The 17,013-nt window shown below is 50.8% G+C and overlaps 5 protein-coding genes across 5 annotated transcripts; 2 read left to right on the forward strand and 3 right to left on the reverse strand.

The window, feature by feature from the left end:
- HO133_003489 (uncharacterized protein) lies at positions 1–1,440 on the forward strand (the record flags this gene model as incomplete). Its single annotated transcript, XM_037294411.1, has 2 exons — positions 1–219; positions 274–1,440. 2 exons carry the CDS (start codon positions 1–3, stop codon positions 1,438–1,440), a joined length of 1,386 nt encoding a protein of 461 aa, XP_037149792.1.
- A 2,330-nt stretch (positions 1,441–3,770) lies between these two features.
- On the reverse strand, positions 3,771–6,488 carry HO133_003490 (uncharacterized protein; the record flags this gene model as incomplete). Its single annotated transcript, XM_037294412.1, has 2 exons — positions 3,771–5,435; positions 5,481–6,488. The coding sequence occupies 2 exons, from the start codon at positions 6,486–6,488 to the stop codon at positions 3,771–3,773; spliced, it is 2,673 nt and encodes an 890-aa protein (XP_037149793.1).
- A 513-nt stretch (positions 6,489–7,001) lies between these two features.
- On the reverse strand, positions 7,002–7,532 carry HO133_003491 (uncharacterized protein; the record flags this gene model as incomplete). The annotated part of the gene is made up of 4 exons (XM_037294413.1): positions 7,002–7,033; positions 7,098–7,200; positions 7,304–7,451; positions 7,519–7,532. The coding sequence occupies 4 exons, from the start codon at positions 7,530–7,532 to the stop codon at positions 7,002–7,004; spliced, it is 297 nt and encodes a 98-aa protein (XP_037149794.1).
- Positions 7,533–7,805: 273 nt separating this feature from the next.
- HO133_003492 (uncharacterized protein) lies at positions 7,806–9,032 on the reverse strand (the record flags this gene model as incomplete). Its single annotated transcript, XM_037294414.1, has 1 exon — positions 7,806–9,032. One exon carries the CDS (start codon positions 9,030–9,032, stop codon positions 7,806–7,808), a length of 1,227 nt encoding a protein of 408 aa, XP_037149795.1.
- A 507-nt stretch (positions 9,033–9,539) lies between these two features.
- Positions 9,540–11,969, forward strand: HO133_003493 (uncharacterized protein; the record flags this gene model as incomplete). Its single annotated transcript, XM_037294415.1, has 3 exons — positions 9,540–10,020; positions 10,097–11,533; positions 11,593–11,969. The coding sequence occupies 3 exons, from the start codon at positions 9,540–9,542 to the stop codon at positions 11,967–11,969; spliced, it is 2,295 nt and encodes a 764-aa protein (XP_037149796.1).
- Positions 11,970–17,013: the final 5,044 nt, after the last annotated feature.

A 17,013-nucleotide genomic window follows, 5' to 3' on the forward strand; every position in this document is an offset into this window, starting at 1 on the left:
ATGGCTTTGGAGTACCTGCTCGTCTACTGCACATCGCATGGACTGACAACCATTGGCGAACCACCCCTGCCAAAGACATACCAACCAGTCGGAGAATCTCTCCTGCAGACTTCTCGCGCGAATAAGCACTCCAATTTAAATTCGAAAGACGCTATGCCCGTCTGGATCGTACTTGTCTTTCTTACTCTAGCCACATTGAAGTACTGTCTCTCTTTCGTTGTGAGTACCGCATCTGATTTCGACGCATTCATCTAGAATAACATCTCGGCCTAGGTATGGTATGTTTATCAGGTTATCTCAACAGTTATCATTGTTGCGGACAGAAGAATCAGAACCATTGCAGCGGCTAGTGCGCACAAACACCCTGAGTCTCACCGTGCTCGGCTCGATAGCTTGGTCCAGAGAATGCGAGTCATCAACCGGTTCAAAGCAGCTGGAGCTCATCGACTCAGAGGAGTCTCAGTTGGCGAGGTCCGCCTGGATCTCAAGCGGAGAGATACGATGAAAGAAAGCGGACCAGCTGCCAAGCCCAGCAAAAGCGCGGTGATGAACACCTGGGATCGCATTACTAGCTACGCTTGCTTTCGAGGATTCATCGGTTACCTATACATGGCCGTTCCCCAGTGGTATTTTGGGATGATATGTGATTTCTTCTTATCAGGACAGCCTAGCGAGCTCAGCCTCGGCTATGGGACGACATCTATCATTCTCGCAACAATGTGGGGCCCCGGACTTGCAACATGGACGCATTATACAATAACGCCCCCTAGGAAAAGTATCAACATCCAAGATCACTTCCCAAAGGGCCCAAGCGTCCTCACAGATCTATGGCCCCTTACCGCTTCTTGGCTAGTAGCCGAGCATTTGACTCTAAGTCTTCCACTGGCTCTCAGCCGCACCTTCAGGCTGAAGCACTACGCCTTCGACGTTGATTCTTGGAATACACTTGATGAATATGGCCAAAACAAGAAGATCATGCAATTCGCATTGGTCTTCCTCCTGTACCTGATTCTCGTAGCAGTTGTAGCAATTCCGGCAACCATGACGATGAGAAGAGTCCACGCATCCATGCTTTCGGACGACGACCTGGCCATCGTACCTTTCCACCGCGGCGATAGATCTCGATTACATCCCTACGACAAACGTTCTCATATCCGCCACCCGGGTTTGACCGTCGCGGAAGCATTCAATACAATCACCTGGGACGCATACCTTCGGGTACTGTTCGTCTATTTTCAGTATTTTGCGATCAACCAGCTTGTCCAGTTGGCCTATTGGAGCGCCAACTGGAAGCTGCATCAGGTCCTTGCGGTCGACAAGTACGCGTCCACGAACCTTCCATGCTCGCCTGTCAACAAGCTCCTACCTTTCGCCGAACGAAATGCCTCGGCTGAGGCGTACAGGGGATTCTTCCATCCGAGTCCTCATAGCGAACTGTGAGGGGGCTAGGGAAGAGAGCACTGGTCAGAGAGTAACCGGCAGGGATGGGGGTCTGTATTGCGCGATACTTTACAAATGGTCAAGCTGGTCGTGGGGTTCTAGCAGGAGTGACTGATGACATGAAGTGTAGAAGACGGTTACCGCTACGCTGTACAGCATCAGATGTGAGAAGGTAAGATTTCCATACCTCTCCGTGACGGCCTCAAGTCCATGCAGCAAGAAAAACCATTTTTTGACAACTTGTGGCGCTTGCAGAGAAATGTAAAGAAATGTATTTTCAAATGGATGAACAAAGTGGCAGATCTATCTGAGGCAGAGTCGTCAAGCGCTGCCTCCTCCCATACCATACAAGAGTAACCTTCGAGCCATAGATTCTCTCAGCTACTAGTCTCAATCTCATTCGTCATTTCACCTGCAAGGGAGTTTGTTCAACGCGTTCAAACCTTTTATTTAGTATCCTCTGACAGGAAGAGCCGATTTGTTCTGGTCGATACCCACAGACATGTACGCAAATGAAAAGAAAGAGAGCTGTCTCCTGTTGAAATTTGGACATAAGTTTCTATGCATGACTTTTGCTACGTTTCTTATTTGCGAAGAGGTGCCGCTTGTGGCGCCGTGTTTGGTGATGGCTGCCAAGAGTCCAATGGTGTCTGTACAACAACGTCATAAGATAAAGGAAAAGTGCATACTGATTTGGGCAAGGAGCAACATAGTCTCAAAAAGACATGCTCAAGATCACAATGCCTCTGCTCTGCTGTTCCTGAACCGACGGCCCAAAAAAAGGATCTCCTCCAGAGGCAACGACTCCCTGCATGCACCCTAGTAGCTATACCCAAATGCAACAGCAACATCCAAATCCAGCACATTAAAGTAGGTCGCATCACTATTGCCATTGTAGTACTGCACGCACATCCAGCTCGAATTTGAGCAGGTATAATGCAAATCAAAGGAATGATAAGGTCCGTAGGCCGCTCCCGCTGCGTTGGCGCAGTATTGAGTTGCGGCGCACATATCATAGGCTCCTCTGAAGCGCGTGTAGACGGCGAGCTCCCCGCCTGTGCCGGGATTCGCGGTGTTTTCGATGTAGCATTCGCCGGCGTAGTACCGCTTGTAGGCGAGACCAGTGGCGGTAACAGTTGGACATGCTGTGGTGGCGGTGGGGTAGGCGCATGTGGGGGAACAGAGGGATGAGGGGCTGGAGGAGCCGATGGATGAGCTACTGGAGGAGAAGGGCGAGGCACTGGTGGCAGAGGTGGTAGAGTATCCGCTGGAAGCGCTGCTAGGGAAGATACTCAAAGGTGAGGAGCTCGATATGGGGAGCATGGTGCTAGAAGAGGTTGATTCTGTTGAGGTGTTGGAGCTTGTGGTTAATTTGGAGATGCTGCTTGAAGCGCTATTAAACGTTGTAGGACTAGCACTGGAGGCCCCGGATATTGTACTAGATTTAGGAGATGTTGAAGCAGAGCTAGGAGCAGCGGTACGCCATTCTGAAGTCTTTGTGGTCTTTGACGCAATCGATGTCGCCTTTGCACATTCAGTGCTCGAAGTGATCCTTGGCAGGGAATCTGCCGTGAGTGAATCTGTATCTCTACTTGAAGGTCTTGTTACCAGCTCAGTTGTTCGCTCGGTGGTGGGCCTGGTCGGAGGCCTGGCCTTGGTCTTGGTAGTGAGCGTTTCAGAAATTGTGTTTCCAGGAACCAAAACGTAAACACCAATGCAGCGACTAAAAAGCGTGTAAGCGCCGCGATCATGCACTTCACGTCAATGGGGTCGGGTACCATACATTGCGGCCAATCGCCTTGTCCGCAGCCTGTAGTTCGGATAGTAAGGAACACAGAGTATTTCCTGCAGGGCACTGGATGTCCCGCTGTGAGTGCGGTTCATGAGCGATGGAGGCTGAACCCCTGGAATCTAGTTGAGCAGCGACTTCGATTCTCCCTTGATGCACGGCGAGATTGGAACAAAAGCTTTTTGCGGGACTAAAGCCCCTGAGTGGCAGAAATCTTTCGTACGCTGCCTCGGCGCAGAACGAGGGAAAGGCACGAAAGGCCATACTTTAATCAAGGATGCTAACTCACTTCGAGCTCTGTCCAGCAGCGAACGTAGGGTTAAGAGGAGAAGTGTGACGAATAGTGTCGTGCGCTGGTTTGAGTCAAGCCCCCAAGCCTTCAAAGCCGTTGGGAAGATAGCGGCAATGAAGGGTCCAAAGCCAAGCTCATGTCAGATTCGCGTCGTAATGGCACAGTATCGAACACGGGAAGCCGTTACGCACCCAGGCGAGAAGGGGCTGCGGAGAGATTTTTTCTACGCAGAAGCTATCTACAGGAGGCTCACCAAGCCGTTTGCCCATCGGATACCTTAAACAACCCATTCTTCTTCTTGTCCATCGCCCACTTCTCGCACCAAGCTTTCATCTTCTCCCTCGACTTCGCCGACCCTACATTCACAGTCGGGATGACCTTATCGATCCTCAGCGAACAGCAGAACATTGTAAGCTCCCTGAAGCTACTATGTTCACTATATGGGACTCCAAAGCAGTTGGCCTCACGGGTGCTGCCTCGTTGCGGTGTCAATTCAGCCATCGAGTATCGCGACTTCCAGTTGTCGGAATGGAGAACAGTCTGGACGGCCGGAGACTCGGTAAAGCGGCTGTTTGGTGGGCGGTAGTTCCATCCTGATGGTCTGAAGCCAACTATGCGGGAGAAGTGCGGCTTAAAGCCGGTGAGGTAGTCGGCTAGGGTTTCTGCCCGGATTTCCATGAGCATCTGCATGTGCACTTGAGCTTCGAGAGGGTCATCCGTCATACGGGCCGATAGCTCCGGGTCTTCGAGCGCAGCACAGATCTTTTGCTTGTTTGGTGGAGCGTAGATCTTGCTATTGAGTGCTTTGGCAACACCTAGACATATCCTCTCTTTGCCTATGCTGTAGGTTCCCACGATTACCAGGAGACGACCTCTTGCCTTCTTCGATGGTCCATCTTCGATCTTGATCTTGATCTCTTCTTCCTCAACCTCCTCCTTGACTGACGTTTTGCGAACAAATTTGACCATGCCGTCACCAGCCCGCTCTTTCTTAGTTTTCTCCCAGCTATCGCTTTCGTCCACAAAATCCTTGCTGAGGCTTACACACATATCGGCGCACGCCTTGATGACTTCTTCTTGGCTGGGAAACGAATACTTGGGCGTCAGGTATGTTGTATCGAGGTAGCAGACATCGAGTTTCTGCTGTGCCAGGTTCCTGCCAGTGATTGTATCCACAATGTCTGGCCGTAGCTTTGGATGCTGCACATGGGCGGGACAAGCACGGAAGTCTCCACAGTGCAAAACTCTCTGGACCTTTGGACTCTTCCCTTTTCCGATCACCTTTTCGAGAAGATAAAGCGAGCTTCCAGGACAGTGATTTGCTGGTATCATCGTGACTTCAACGCCTTGGGTCCCAGGTACCTCGACCTTCTTATCAAATTCGAGGTCAACGACCCACTTAGGATCAACTCTCAATTGTCGCCTGACTAAGTTCGCCGTGACATGGCTGCAGTAGATTGGACCGTGACACCATGATGATGTGAGACCGATGTAATGGTCGCTATGAAAGTGGCTTAAAAAGTAGGCGTTACAGCCTTGAACCGCACCATATCGGAAGGCATCGACACAGATGAAGAATCCCGGCATGATCTTATAGAACGGACATGTCCGCTGGTATGCAGGCTTACCGCGAGATGCCGATTCCGTTGCCGCAGCAGTTGCCCACGCAGCATCTTCCGCATGCCCGGACATAAGTTTGGAGAAGGCGGACGATGATTTGAGGGGCTCTGCAGTCAACCCAAAAGGGTTTTCTTGCCCTGGCTTAGCTATCGCAGCACGTTGAAAGCGCTTGTGCGCAGGGACGCCGCTATCCAGCTTTGCTGGAGCCAAAGTGGATTCTTGCTTAGGTGGTTTGCGGTCTCCAAGAGGCTTTGCCTTACCATCCATGCAGTCATTGACATGGACGGATATCTCCTTTGAAGTGTTAGACCTAACTGGGACATTTGGAGGCTCTCATACCTGGTCAGTCAATCCCGCTGTATTCCCACCACAGATTGGACAGCTTGTAGATCCAGCATCTTGCGGCATGACGCTGGTCGTATCTCTAGGGTCCTCCAATTCCACATCCATTGAATCATATCCCTTGGCCTGACCCTCCTCCTCTTCCAACCCCTCTTCAAACTCCGCCTGCTCCTCCATCCATCTTCGTTCCAGATATTCCTCGCCCTCTTCGGGAAACTCGTCATCAATGAATTCCTCAATGCCATCAAAGTCGTTGACTTCTCCGATGCTTGTCGTCTCTCGCTTCAAGATGGGCACCGCTGCGCCAACTGGTTCCTGCCCCAACGGCTGCCTCGCAATAGCCGGTGGAGTGCCTCTTACTGCCAACTCACTCTCCTCCTCATCGCTTCTAACTTCGCTTGCTGGGAAGCTCGGTGTCCTGACTGGCTCATCGTCTGAGTCCGAGTCATCGGCAAAGGGTCCTCTGGTTAGGCCGGTTTTGGTCTCTTCGGTTTGCAATGACTGCTTGGGTGTATCCTCTGTACGTCTTCTTTTACTGGGCACCCCATACTCGTTATAACGAGATATTGGTGAATCTGGTACACTCATCGCAACATCCCCAGGCGAAGTCTCGTTCGAGGACTCTTCTCGAGGTGGCGTTGGAGTCTGCAGGGACATCTTCGCACCGTCTTTCACCGGGCTATCTCCTAAGAACAGAGTCTCATCCTCCTCCCTGACATTTATTACCGTGGTACCAGAAGACTCTGCTCTCTTGAAGAAGCTCATGATGTTGCCATTGGGCTTGCCCTTCGCTCTTCCCGCGCCCGTTGTAGGAGTCCTCTTTGGCGGAGCTTTAGTCTTGCCTTGCAGAGGCGTTGAAGCGGCCATAACATATGTAGTGTTCTCAGAGAAATGAGGTGTCCACTGCCTTGTAGTCGAGGGTGGTGTTGGGGGGCGGCCGGTGGATGGGCGAAGGGGTGTCTCGCTGGCTATTGGAGCCGGCGCTTCTCGAGGTTTGCGGAACATCGAAAAAAGTGAAGCATGTCGAGTAATAGGTGAATTTGCACTATCTGCGAAAAGAGTCGATGATTTTCCAGATATACGAGTTCAATGGGTAAAGTTGGAGAGATTCGAGGTTCATGACGGAAGTCGCGTACGGAACAGGCGGTCACGTGATAAGCTACACTACTGCACAGTTTTATGCTCGCCGGGGAACGAAGACTACGGTTCGGGCGCTACGAAGATATAGAACAACGGAACTCTAGCATTGAGGTGGCATAGTAAACATAAAATGAAGAAGCTTCATGAAGTGCCCTAGAACACGCTTCAGCTTGATGTTCAACCTATGGATGGCCTGCTCTTCGCCTTGTATCTCCCTCCAGGGCGCAAGCGTCTCTTGCTCCATCTCCATGTTTTCACATGCATTTGGGTATCTTAGGTTTTTCGGTGTAGGCGTCTCTCAGTTCACTGAACGGTGACTCCTTCGCACCGCATCCACATAGTGCCTTTCGTGTCCCGCCTCTTCCCACTCAGTATCGATCATCGAGGTTTAGATGCTTGCGATGCCGCTTCTAGATTGCCAAAGTACCATCAGTCTCTGCAATGTCCACGCTCTCATGTTCGAACCTCATGTACCTCTCCTCGTAGCATCCTCTAACAACGCCACGTCTACCGCTGCCCCAGGCAAGTGCACATACCGCACGACACTACCCCGTATGAAAACGTTCTTGACGGATGACTAGGTGCACAGCCAGATAATCAGCACTCTGCCCTAACCTCTCAGACTCCGGAAACTTGTGTTCCGTACTTGGATCTCGGGGATGGGTGTGGGCTGGGCTCACCAAATGGGGATACTTCAGCTCCTCAACCACCTGAATATCATCGAGCTTGATGTTCAGGAATTGGTCGACCGATTTGAGTATGCCTTTAATTGAGATGTCGTTTTTGAGTTCAACGGTGACTTCGTGGTCAACGAGGGTTTTAAAGAAGCTGGGGAGGAGGATCGTGAGCGAACATGCGGTAAGACGCTATTGACAGGGGTAAGACGGGGGCATACCTGAAGAACAGCATTGCGCGCGATATGTGAGTTCGGTCGTTGTTGTCAAAGATGCGCCGTCCTGCGTCTAGAGTGGGGCCAAGAGTTCTCGGCTGCCGTAGAGTGGAAACTTCTTAAAGCCGAGTTACATCCGTATTTTGAGTTCACTGACTTGTACTAAGTATTGTCTTTGGTTTCGATTCAAAGCCTTAGAAATAGGCAATGCAGAATCGAAGTCAGATCGTAAATTCATCCGTTGGATTTGTTGCCAACGTAAGGTTACTATACGAAAAGCAATATGCCTCTTTTCAGTCAGCAACGCTATTCCCAGCTTCCACCCCACTCGCTGCAGGCTGATCCTGCGTCTTATCCCCTGGGAGTCCCTGGCCTTCGTCCGAAACATTCGTGGCTTCCTTCAGCTTCGATCCATCTTTCTCTTTCGGATCACTCAACTCCTCTTTCTCATCGACTGGCTCGGATGGTGGAGTCCTGTCCGCTTCCCGCGACCCGACGAGAACAATGTGTGACTTGTCATGCATTATTGATGCATTCGCCGCTTCCTCGACCTCCTTGGAGTTCGGTATGTCTTCGGAGAAGGATTCAGCTTGTCCTCGGCCTTCCAGTACTTCCTCGGATTCGCTAGCTACTGTGGCCTCAGTTGCTGAATCCTCTGCCTTCTTCGACCTTAACATCTTCGTCTCTTTGCCGTCAGTCTCCACCTTGTCAGCGTCCATTGCCCCCAGTCCGTGCACATTCGAATTCTTGCCTTCTTCCTCAGCCTCTCCTTTTCCCTCTTCCGTAACAGGCACATCGTCCGCGTTTCCTTCCGCACTTGTGTTCCCCGTCTCGGGCTTCAGCGCTTCCCCCGCCTCCGTGGCCCCACTCGGTGGTGGCATACCTGTTGGACTTGAATTATCTAGTTTTTGTAGTGTCTCTGAGGTTGGTGTATCTGCCTGAGCTTTTGACGCCTGTAGCGCCTCAGCGCGAGCTTTCGACTTGGCATCTCCAGCTTTTCTCGCTGCTTCGAAGCCAGCTTGTCGCATGGCCGTAGTCAGAGGACTATCTGTTGAAGACGGGGCAGCACGAGGTGGAGTTTCTGTGGACGAAACGAGGGCAGGCGGTTTGGAGGGAGTGACAGGATTTGTGGCAGGTGCTTTGGACAGGATCTCTAAGGATGGAGCAGTTGGGGCCTTCGAAGGCGTTGCTGGTGCCGATGGGGCTGGCTTGGGTCCAGGTTCAACGTTGTCCCTAAGCTCGCCATACTCGTTCCACTCCTCTACTTCCTCCAAATCGCCAACGATCATGCCCATCCTGACTAGCCCTGGTAGCTTTCTTTTCCCTGCTCTTCGGCCCCATAGCATGCGGGCTTTCTCATCTGTAGCGACGTCTAAAGCTTGGAATCGGATCTTGTTCGCTTTCAGTATGGTTTCCATGCGCGATGTTGCGGTGATTATCTGAGAGGAGCCCGCTGTGAGAGAGGTATAGAGGTAGAGATTAGGATCGGTGTGATAGGATTTGGGCGTTTGGTCAGCCATAGTGCTTGTGGTGAAAAGATAGACCAAACAAGATCTGTAGAGTGGCACGAGCGAGATCACAGAATAGTTTTTGTTGCCGAGGGTCGGTGACAATAGTCTCTGCCGACTTTCTCCCGCAGCCCCCACTAAAAGTCGGCAGAGACTTCTGTCACCGACCCTCTTGCCCTGGTGCTCGTCAGTCAACCTGCATTAGCTCGAACAAGGGGAGGAGACTTGTTGACACTCAGCGGAATCTGCCCCGCTCCAGCCTTGGCATTCGCTTCCACCTGGCATTTGTAAATCGTAAGGCCAGCCTCGGCCGTTCATGCCGTCGTTGCGAATTCGTCTTGGCGGCACCATGGTGGTGAAGCTTTCGAAGACGAGGCTGAAAGGCCTGGAAGCTCTGCTTCCCCTCCTTCAGTACTTGTATCACCCCCATTCCTCTCATCACGACACTGCTTGTTTACTTGTCTCTATCTCTGGACATGTTGCACTTCCCTTTGACTGCGCTTGCTGTTGGGCATTACTATGGCGCTCGATGCTGCTACCGCACAGGAGATGTTGAAGCAGCTTGCTGATGACAGAACACAATACTTCGATACCCTCAGTCGAGCTCACGATGTATTGGCCCAAGCTCTCGCCGCTGCCTCCTCAGGCAGACCTCCCCCGCGCCTCACCACGGAAGCCGTCCGCAGAAATACTGGAGCTTTATCCTCTACACTGGAGGTAGAAACTGTGTCGAAGGACTCTGGTAACTCTATCGAAGAGGATTCAGATACGGACGATGACGAATCGCTCTTCGTCCAGCAGACTTTGCCCAAAGAGTCGTACGACGAGGAGGGGCTCAGGAAACACGTCAAGGAGTACGAGTGGACTGAGGCTGGCCGAGACATCTTAGGAGATATCGCTGGCAGAGATCAGGTAGTAGGACAGCGTGGGACAATCTTTTCTACCAACATTGGTGAAGCAGAAGATCGTTCGCATCTATCACATTACAGCATCTTAAATGGTATGTTTGAGTTCCGAGCATGGGCAACAGTGTTGCTTCCGTGTTTTTCGATCGTCTCTAACGTACGTATTTCCAGTGGGCAACGACGGGGCGCCTCTGCCCATCCGACTCACATCAGAAGCTGATCTGTCAAGGGCTTTGGTCATTTGGAACAAGATCAAGAGCACCAACGCGGGATCAGCGGAGCAGCGCCTGGCAGTCGGCAGAATCACCATCGTTCGAGAACCTTCGCCTCTACTCTTTGCCGCTCTCCACTATACTATGAGAGAGCACTTCGACATGGATGAGGTATTCCAGCTGCTCGTTGACGACAAAACCGCAGCTCTACCTCACCGGCCATTTGATCTCGATCCCATACATCGAAGGACCTTCGTGTTTACCTTTGAGTATTTCACGATCGTTGGCGATGAATGTGTACCCATGAAGTGGCAACGAGCAGACGAAAGAGCTGATGTTGGAGCCATGGAAGGGCACGTCCCCATCAGCAGGTGCTGCTCAGTTGTAGCTCTATGGCTTGGTGGAGAGCCTGTATCGAAGATCAGGAACCGTAACCGGAGGATCAGCCGCAAGGTTGGAGATGTCTATGACCCCTTCAGCCCTTGGCACGTTCTGAGTGTGCAAGCATATCCTGACTGGAAAAGCTCGGTCCACAACCATGGTTCAACGAAACATTATGTCAACGGGCCTGAAGCCTTCCTCATAACTTTACGGGCGGAGTTCAAGGACGCACAAAAGCGACTGATGGAGGTCTACAACAGGATCTCCGACCTCGTCAGGTCTCCTCCAGAATTCATGTTCAAGCAGAGCATACGCGACAAGCTTCTCTTCGAAGATGATGAGTTCACGTATATTAGACGTTATTTTTGGGCTCAGCAATCTTTGGGCATCATGAATGAAGACATAAACGAAATGATATCCGCTTATAAGTATACCTTTACAGATAACGTATGGAATGGATCAGACAAAATCATCTGGCCCGGAGACGAGAGCCAGTCCTCGCGCTTTGCTCACTGGCGAAGGCGAATGGCGGGCCTCCGAAAGGATATCGAACATGAGATTCGTGGACTGGAGGAAATCGATCAACTGAACGATGAGAAAATCAAAGAAATAAAGGGCCTTCGAGATAACCTCTTCAGTGGCACATCCGTTCTAGAAAGTCGCAGGTCGGTGCAGCAACAGGCAATCACAGTACAGCAAGGGCGCAACATCAAATTGCTGACGCTCGTTACAATCTTCTTCCTTCCTCTTACCTTCGTTACCTCCGTCTTTGGCATGACTAACATGGATCCTATGGCCAGCTTCCGTAGTTTCGGTATTGTTTTGGTGGTAATTTGCGTTCCAACATACATTCTTATTGGATCGCTCAACACTGAGGGCGGTCTTCTATTCTGGTCACAACAGACAAAATGGTTACATAATCACGCTTCGCATACACTTGCTTGGACCCTTGGTGTCTTTGGATTCGAGCCGAGATGGACGTCGAGGTATCTTCATGGGTCGGAAGTCCCACATGGTTCGTGCTCTGCCATCCTGCCCCATCGAAATATACGGTACTGACATGGCCACCTGCAGCCGCAGACCCCACCCCGCAACGTACCCGGCAAAAACGGTCTCAATCCGCATCAGACGGTATGGCCGCTCGTGGCGCCGAGCATGCACCTCAGTCACCCGGTGGTCACAACACATATATGATGAGTCCGGCCGTAACACTCGAACGTAACAACGTGGTGAAATTCGACAAGGGACTCTTGTTCGATACGCCGAGATCACCAGTTGCGGAAAAGCTTGACTCCCACCAGTCTGGTCTGCACAGGCGCACTTCCCTAGAGACCAGATCTGAGCGTGAAATTCGAGACCTGCCTCGGACTGCGAAGGAAGGCTTATTTGCAAGACTACTAAGCTACAAGTGGAAAGGTGATGCTAAAGATGAGGGGAAAGATTTCTGCTGAGGACCTTGATGATGTCCGAGATGTACAAATAATGATAAGACACGATTTAAAACGGCTAGATGACGAGGACACGCTGATGGGAACACGGGAAAACAGACCTTTGATTGCGTATAAATATGTATCTCCGAGATATACCAGGATTGACAGCCGGGTTTGCATCTCTGACTTCCCGTCACATTTTGCTTGTGAGATCCCAATGGCTCTCCCTATGTGCTATTCTCTTATGTTATGAGCTTGTACATAATCTAAAAAACGCTGGACACCATAACGAGCCTAGCACATATCCAACCCCTCATGGGCCTTTATCATCCGTCCATCCATGGCTTCCCTCACACTTTAGGACAGGGCAAATTGCCCCTCTTCTTACGGTCCACATAGACCCCACCTCTGCGCTCTTTCTTACGACCCGTACACAGCAACTCCTCTTTCGATTCACCCTTTCTCATCTCTGACGTATTTGGACTTCCCAAACGACATTCGTGAATTTGTCAGCTTCCATCTCACAAGTCAAAGCACCGGCTAGAATTCAAAAGTGCCCTCTTGTCAACGTACTCCACGTCTGCCTTTGGCATATTGATGCCCAATAATTGTACACTATGTCATCCGTCGCGCACTCGACAAAAGCATTGTACTAGCTGATTCAGCTGTCGTTGCCATTCTCGAAGCCGGGCCTCTGTTCGACCTGTGCGGGAGGCTTCCACTACCCAGCAGCCGCTTTCGTTAAATTTGGGGGATGAAGCTGTGAGTGCGGGAGCTGGCTTTGGGACAGCTATGTGCGGGAAAGGAAAATTAGAGGGTTGCTAGACCTGGATCCCGCGTTTGTTCTTTCATGGTCGGCATTCTTTCTTCTCGCCTTCTAGGCTTTGTCTCACGTCCTAAGAGACATGAATGGCCCTTTGAGTATGACAAGATCGCTACTAAATTCGGCAACCTTTCCTTTGTGCCTCTGCGATTTTCTTTCTTGCGCCGTTTCGGAAAACAAGAAAAGGTACCACAACAAACAGTTTTATACATGTACATGTTGGTGTCTCAAGCGCCAGCGTCTGTGTTGTCTTATATCTGTTCGCTTCCTGCACTTTGCTTAGGAAGAATCTGTTTGAACGGAATAAGCTATACACCTCATACGAACCAAAACAAACCAACCCAGCCCATCACGACCCCATCCCCATCTCCACAACCCACCCCCGCACTTTCTCAATCCCAAACATGGACGCACCATGGCTCAACATCCCACAACCAACCTACCAACCCGGACCGCCTCGCACTCCGAACCCCAACGACGTCGAACAGCAAGCGGGCTTGAGTGCTCCGAACCCCGGACCACAGACCAACGGTCCCAACGAAAACTCCGTCCGCACGCGCGTTTTCTCGGGCTTGCTTATGTTGACGGTGATTATCCTCGTTGTCATTATTCTCGTCACGACGAGCGGGAATCATGTTAAGCCGAGCAGGATCCACAGGGTTAAGGCGGGTAAGCATCATTGATGAGGAGGTGTTGGAAGAAGGGGAGAGGTGGAAGGTAGTTTGGCTGGTATGATAGCTGCAGGATGTCTGTTTTGCCGGTGATAGATTAGTGTGGTGTTTGGATTGAGATGCTTCTCTCCCAACTACCCCTTTTGATCAGGGTGCTCTTACTCCGGTTTGACGAGAGGGTATGAGCATCAGGTGCTTGTTGTTGGCTCGTTGGGTGTACGATCCCTTCATCTGCGAGCTCCGGGTTGACAAATTGGGAGCGAAAGAAGCGCAGGGTTTCATGCATCGGGTAGAAAGGTACACGTCGAGGAGCGAATGAGGTGGAAAATTATGTATACAATCATTCATCAACGCAGCTCGTCCATTCATCTATAGCTTCGTCTGTCCTATTCCTTTCCGGTATTAGGTTGGGTGGAGAGGTTCTCTCACAAAGCGCTATGATCTTGATAGTTTCTGGTCCTCGAATCTCTTCGCCACACAAGCCTATTTCATACGTCCTCTCATTACTATACGCGCCCAAAGGGACAGTCACGGTGGGCGCTCATGGCCATTTTTTAATTCTCCGGAATGTCTTTTCTCGAAACCGGAGAATCTTATACTAGCCCATGCAGCGTATACGCTCTTCTTAACCACCCTGGTGCGATGAGCACATCAAAACTGTGCCTTGCCAGCGCGTTATTAAACTTGAATCAAGATCCCAGAGTTGGGCCTACCTCCAAGATCGGGTCAGTATTCGGCTTTGGCGGACTGTTGATATAGTGCCCATTTAAGATAGCCTTGACCTGGGTTGTCTTCCGAAAAAGCGTACTTGAGATGTTCACGGTCGAACTGCATTAGATCTATCAGATCTCACAGTCCCTGTTTAGTGATCCAAGAACCTTGCCGAGTCCAGCTTTCATCTCGTGGCGAGTATTCACACCTATCAAATACCCTGCTACTAGCTATACACTTGAGATAGACTGGATCGAGAGATACCACGATCGGCCTTGAGCTGTGACTGTTAAAAGGTTAGTGGGGCTCGGTAAATGGAACTTGCGATGAGCGCCCGGGGCTCCCAGAAGGATACCCGTGACTATGAGCGAAGGTCGTGAACATTAGCGCGCGTGGCGCTGTTGCCGCCTTACCCTTACCACAGAGCTCAGAAGAAAAGGGGGACCATTGCGTAGTTGATCCTTTGCGAGCTTCCCTGATGTTCGTAGCGAAAAACGTCGTACGCGGCTCTTGAACACTGCTTTGTTAGTCTCGTCCATTGTTCTAAGATATGACCACAAGGCCCTTTGACCTTGCCCTTCTCCCTCGGCACAAACCCATCGTGAAATTCCTTTGACCCGCACTGTACCTTCCTCGATCCCTGGTTGTTCGGTTTCCCTTGTACTTTCAGTTTATTGTTGTCATCACCTGCGATCTCTTGCATAAATATCCATTGGGCTCCCTGCGTTCCAACTCATCAGCTCCGCAGCAAAGTTCACATCACAACATCTCTTTTAACCCTCAGCATCAAAGTTACCCGTAAGAACCTCAGTCGTCAGCAGTCATGTGTTTCGTCAACCAGTCCATTTGTTCCGGGTGCAATTCGATCACCGAGACCCCAACTCCCAAGAAACCCAGCGCCCTCAACCCAGACGTCCTCCAGCACGGTTGCAGCGGAAAGAAAGTTGTGGTCGATATTGAACGTACCGGTCCTGAATCTTGCACTCATTGCTACAATGAGAGGTATGTAGAGATTAAGAAGAAATGGGAGACGCGGGGGGAAGCTTTCGCGAACAAAGCGAGGAAGAACGGATATACGCCGACGCAAATTGAGTCGTTGAGGGCAAGGACGAAGCGGGAAATGAAGAAGGAAGTTATGAGATTGGATCAGGAGTGGGAGAAGATGTGGTGTGCTTAGAGATAGCTTGGGAAGTCAGAAAACACAAATCGTGTAAAGGTGGTTGATACTGTGGGTCTCAGGCTTGAGCAATGCGAAACTGCGCATTGTCTGCTGTTCTCTTAATGGAAAATCTTTGCACCTCATTTCAGAACTTGTTGGTTTCGGTTTGCTTTCCCGACGTCAGATTTTCGTCGCTCTCTTGCGTTCTTACTGGTCTAGTCTTGTTACCGTCTGTTTCTCCACATTTCTGTTGATACTATTGCTGACCCGCTTACTTGGTGGAAAGGTTATGAGGCTTAGCAAGAGAACAACAATCCAGCTCGGCTCAGGTCAGATTTAAGGATAGCTTACATCCTTGTAGAGGTGCGAGGCGAATTTTTTTTCCTCTGACCGCATCGGCCAACTCTGGTGCTTATTTGGTCAGAAATCCAAAGATTTCGGGTATAGCAAGCTTTGGCAGCCACCCTGGTACGTTTGCCACCAAAGGAGTCGTCCGCTAGTATCTCGTAAGCATTCTTTTCGGAACTTATTGACCTTCACCGTTGTTCCTCTGCTCAACGAGCATTTTATGTGCACCAGCTAGTGGAACCAAACAGATAGTCGTGGAAGTCTTAAGCAACAGTGCCTGGTCACGTTTCTCGATGGGAAATCGCGAAGAGTTTGCGGAGATTTGACCCCATGGGATGCGGTTGAATCCCTCTTTCTGTTTCCTTCGCGGAGAAACTCTATTGACAGCGGCCCGTCTGACTGCATATTCAATAGTGCATTTGAAAGCTTGGCAGAAGAAGGGCGCCACCAACAGAAACCAACAGGGGCAGTGCACGGGATGCCCCCACGACACCAGCGCAAGGTTGGACCCGGGGCCGGTTTCAACGGCCAAAGTCTTCAGGTTTGACAGCTTTGTCAAGATGTTTGGAGCTCTGATAGGCCAGCTTTGACACCGCTGGGATCCGAGGAAACGTGGAGACGCATCTTCATCTGCCTGTTCACGCACGATCACCACGATTTGGTTTCAGCCGTTGCTCGTCATAGAGCGCTTGGAATCGAATAGAGAGTTGGTGAAGAATCTCACTGCCAAGATTATCTGCTGCGCATCTACTTGCAATCCCAGTCAGGTAATTGTTCACCTCGCGAAATACTTACCATTCTTACCAAGCAGCTTACTCGTTCAACGCTATAGCTACGCGTAAGCCACAGATCTAACCGGGCAAATCACGTGGGCTTTGCTATATTTGACGCTGGCCTTGTTGGCCTCTTCTGGCGATATCGTGTTTGAGTGACTGCGCGAATTGACATCTTATTTCACCCAGCTGAGGCTGAGTTACGTGTACGAGCTGGTCAGGCCTTATCAGTACCCCCGGTGAAGGATACAAACTCCATTTCAGACCCATGTCCAACAGCGTTTCCGTCCGATTCGTCCATTTTTCCTCCGCAGTATGGCTGGCCTGACGCCAGAGACCTGATCGGGCACGAGTATAAGAAGGAAACAACTTCGCACCTGTCAATGCTCTAAGTATCCCATCATCAGTCTTCAAGTCTTCCCAAAAGCAAGAACCGAACCAACCATCTTCCAAACATGCAATTCCCAAGCGCTCTTCTCGTGCTTGCCTCCGTCTTCATCGTCGGCTCCAATGCATTGAACATGTTTGTCTTCCATCTTCTTCTTCCCTCCAGCGAAAGCGTAGCCTGCACTACCTACTC

The sequence above is a fragment of the Letharia lupina genome, assembly GCF_014066315.1.
Source record: "Letharia lupina isolate WasteWater1 chromosome Unknown contig_17, whole genome shotgun sequence".
Lineage (NCBI taxonomy): Eukaryota > Fungi > Ascomycota > Lecanoromycetes > Lecanorales > Parmeliaceae > Letharia > Letharia lupina.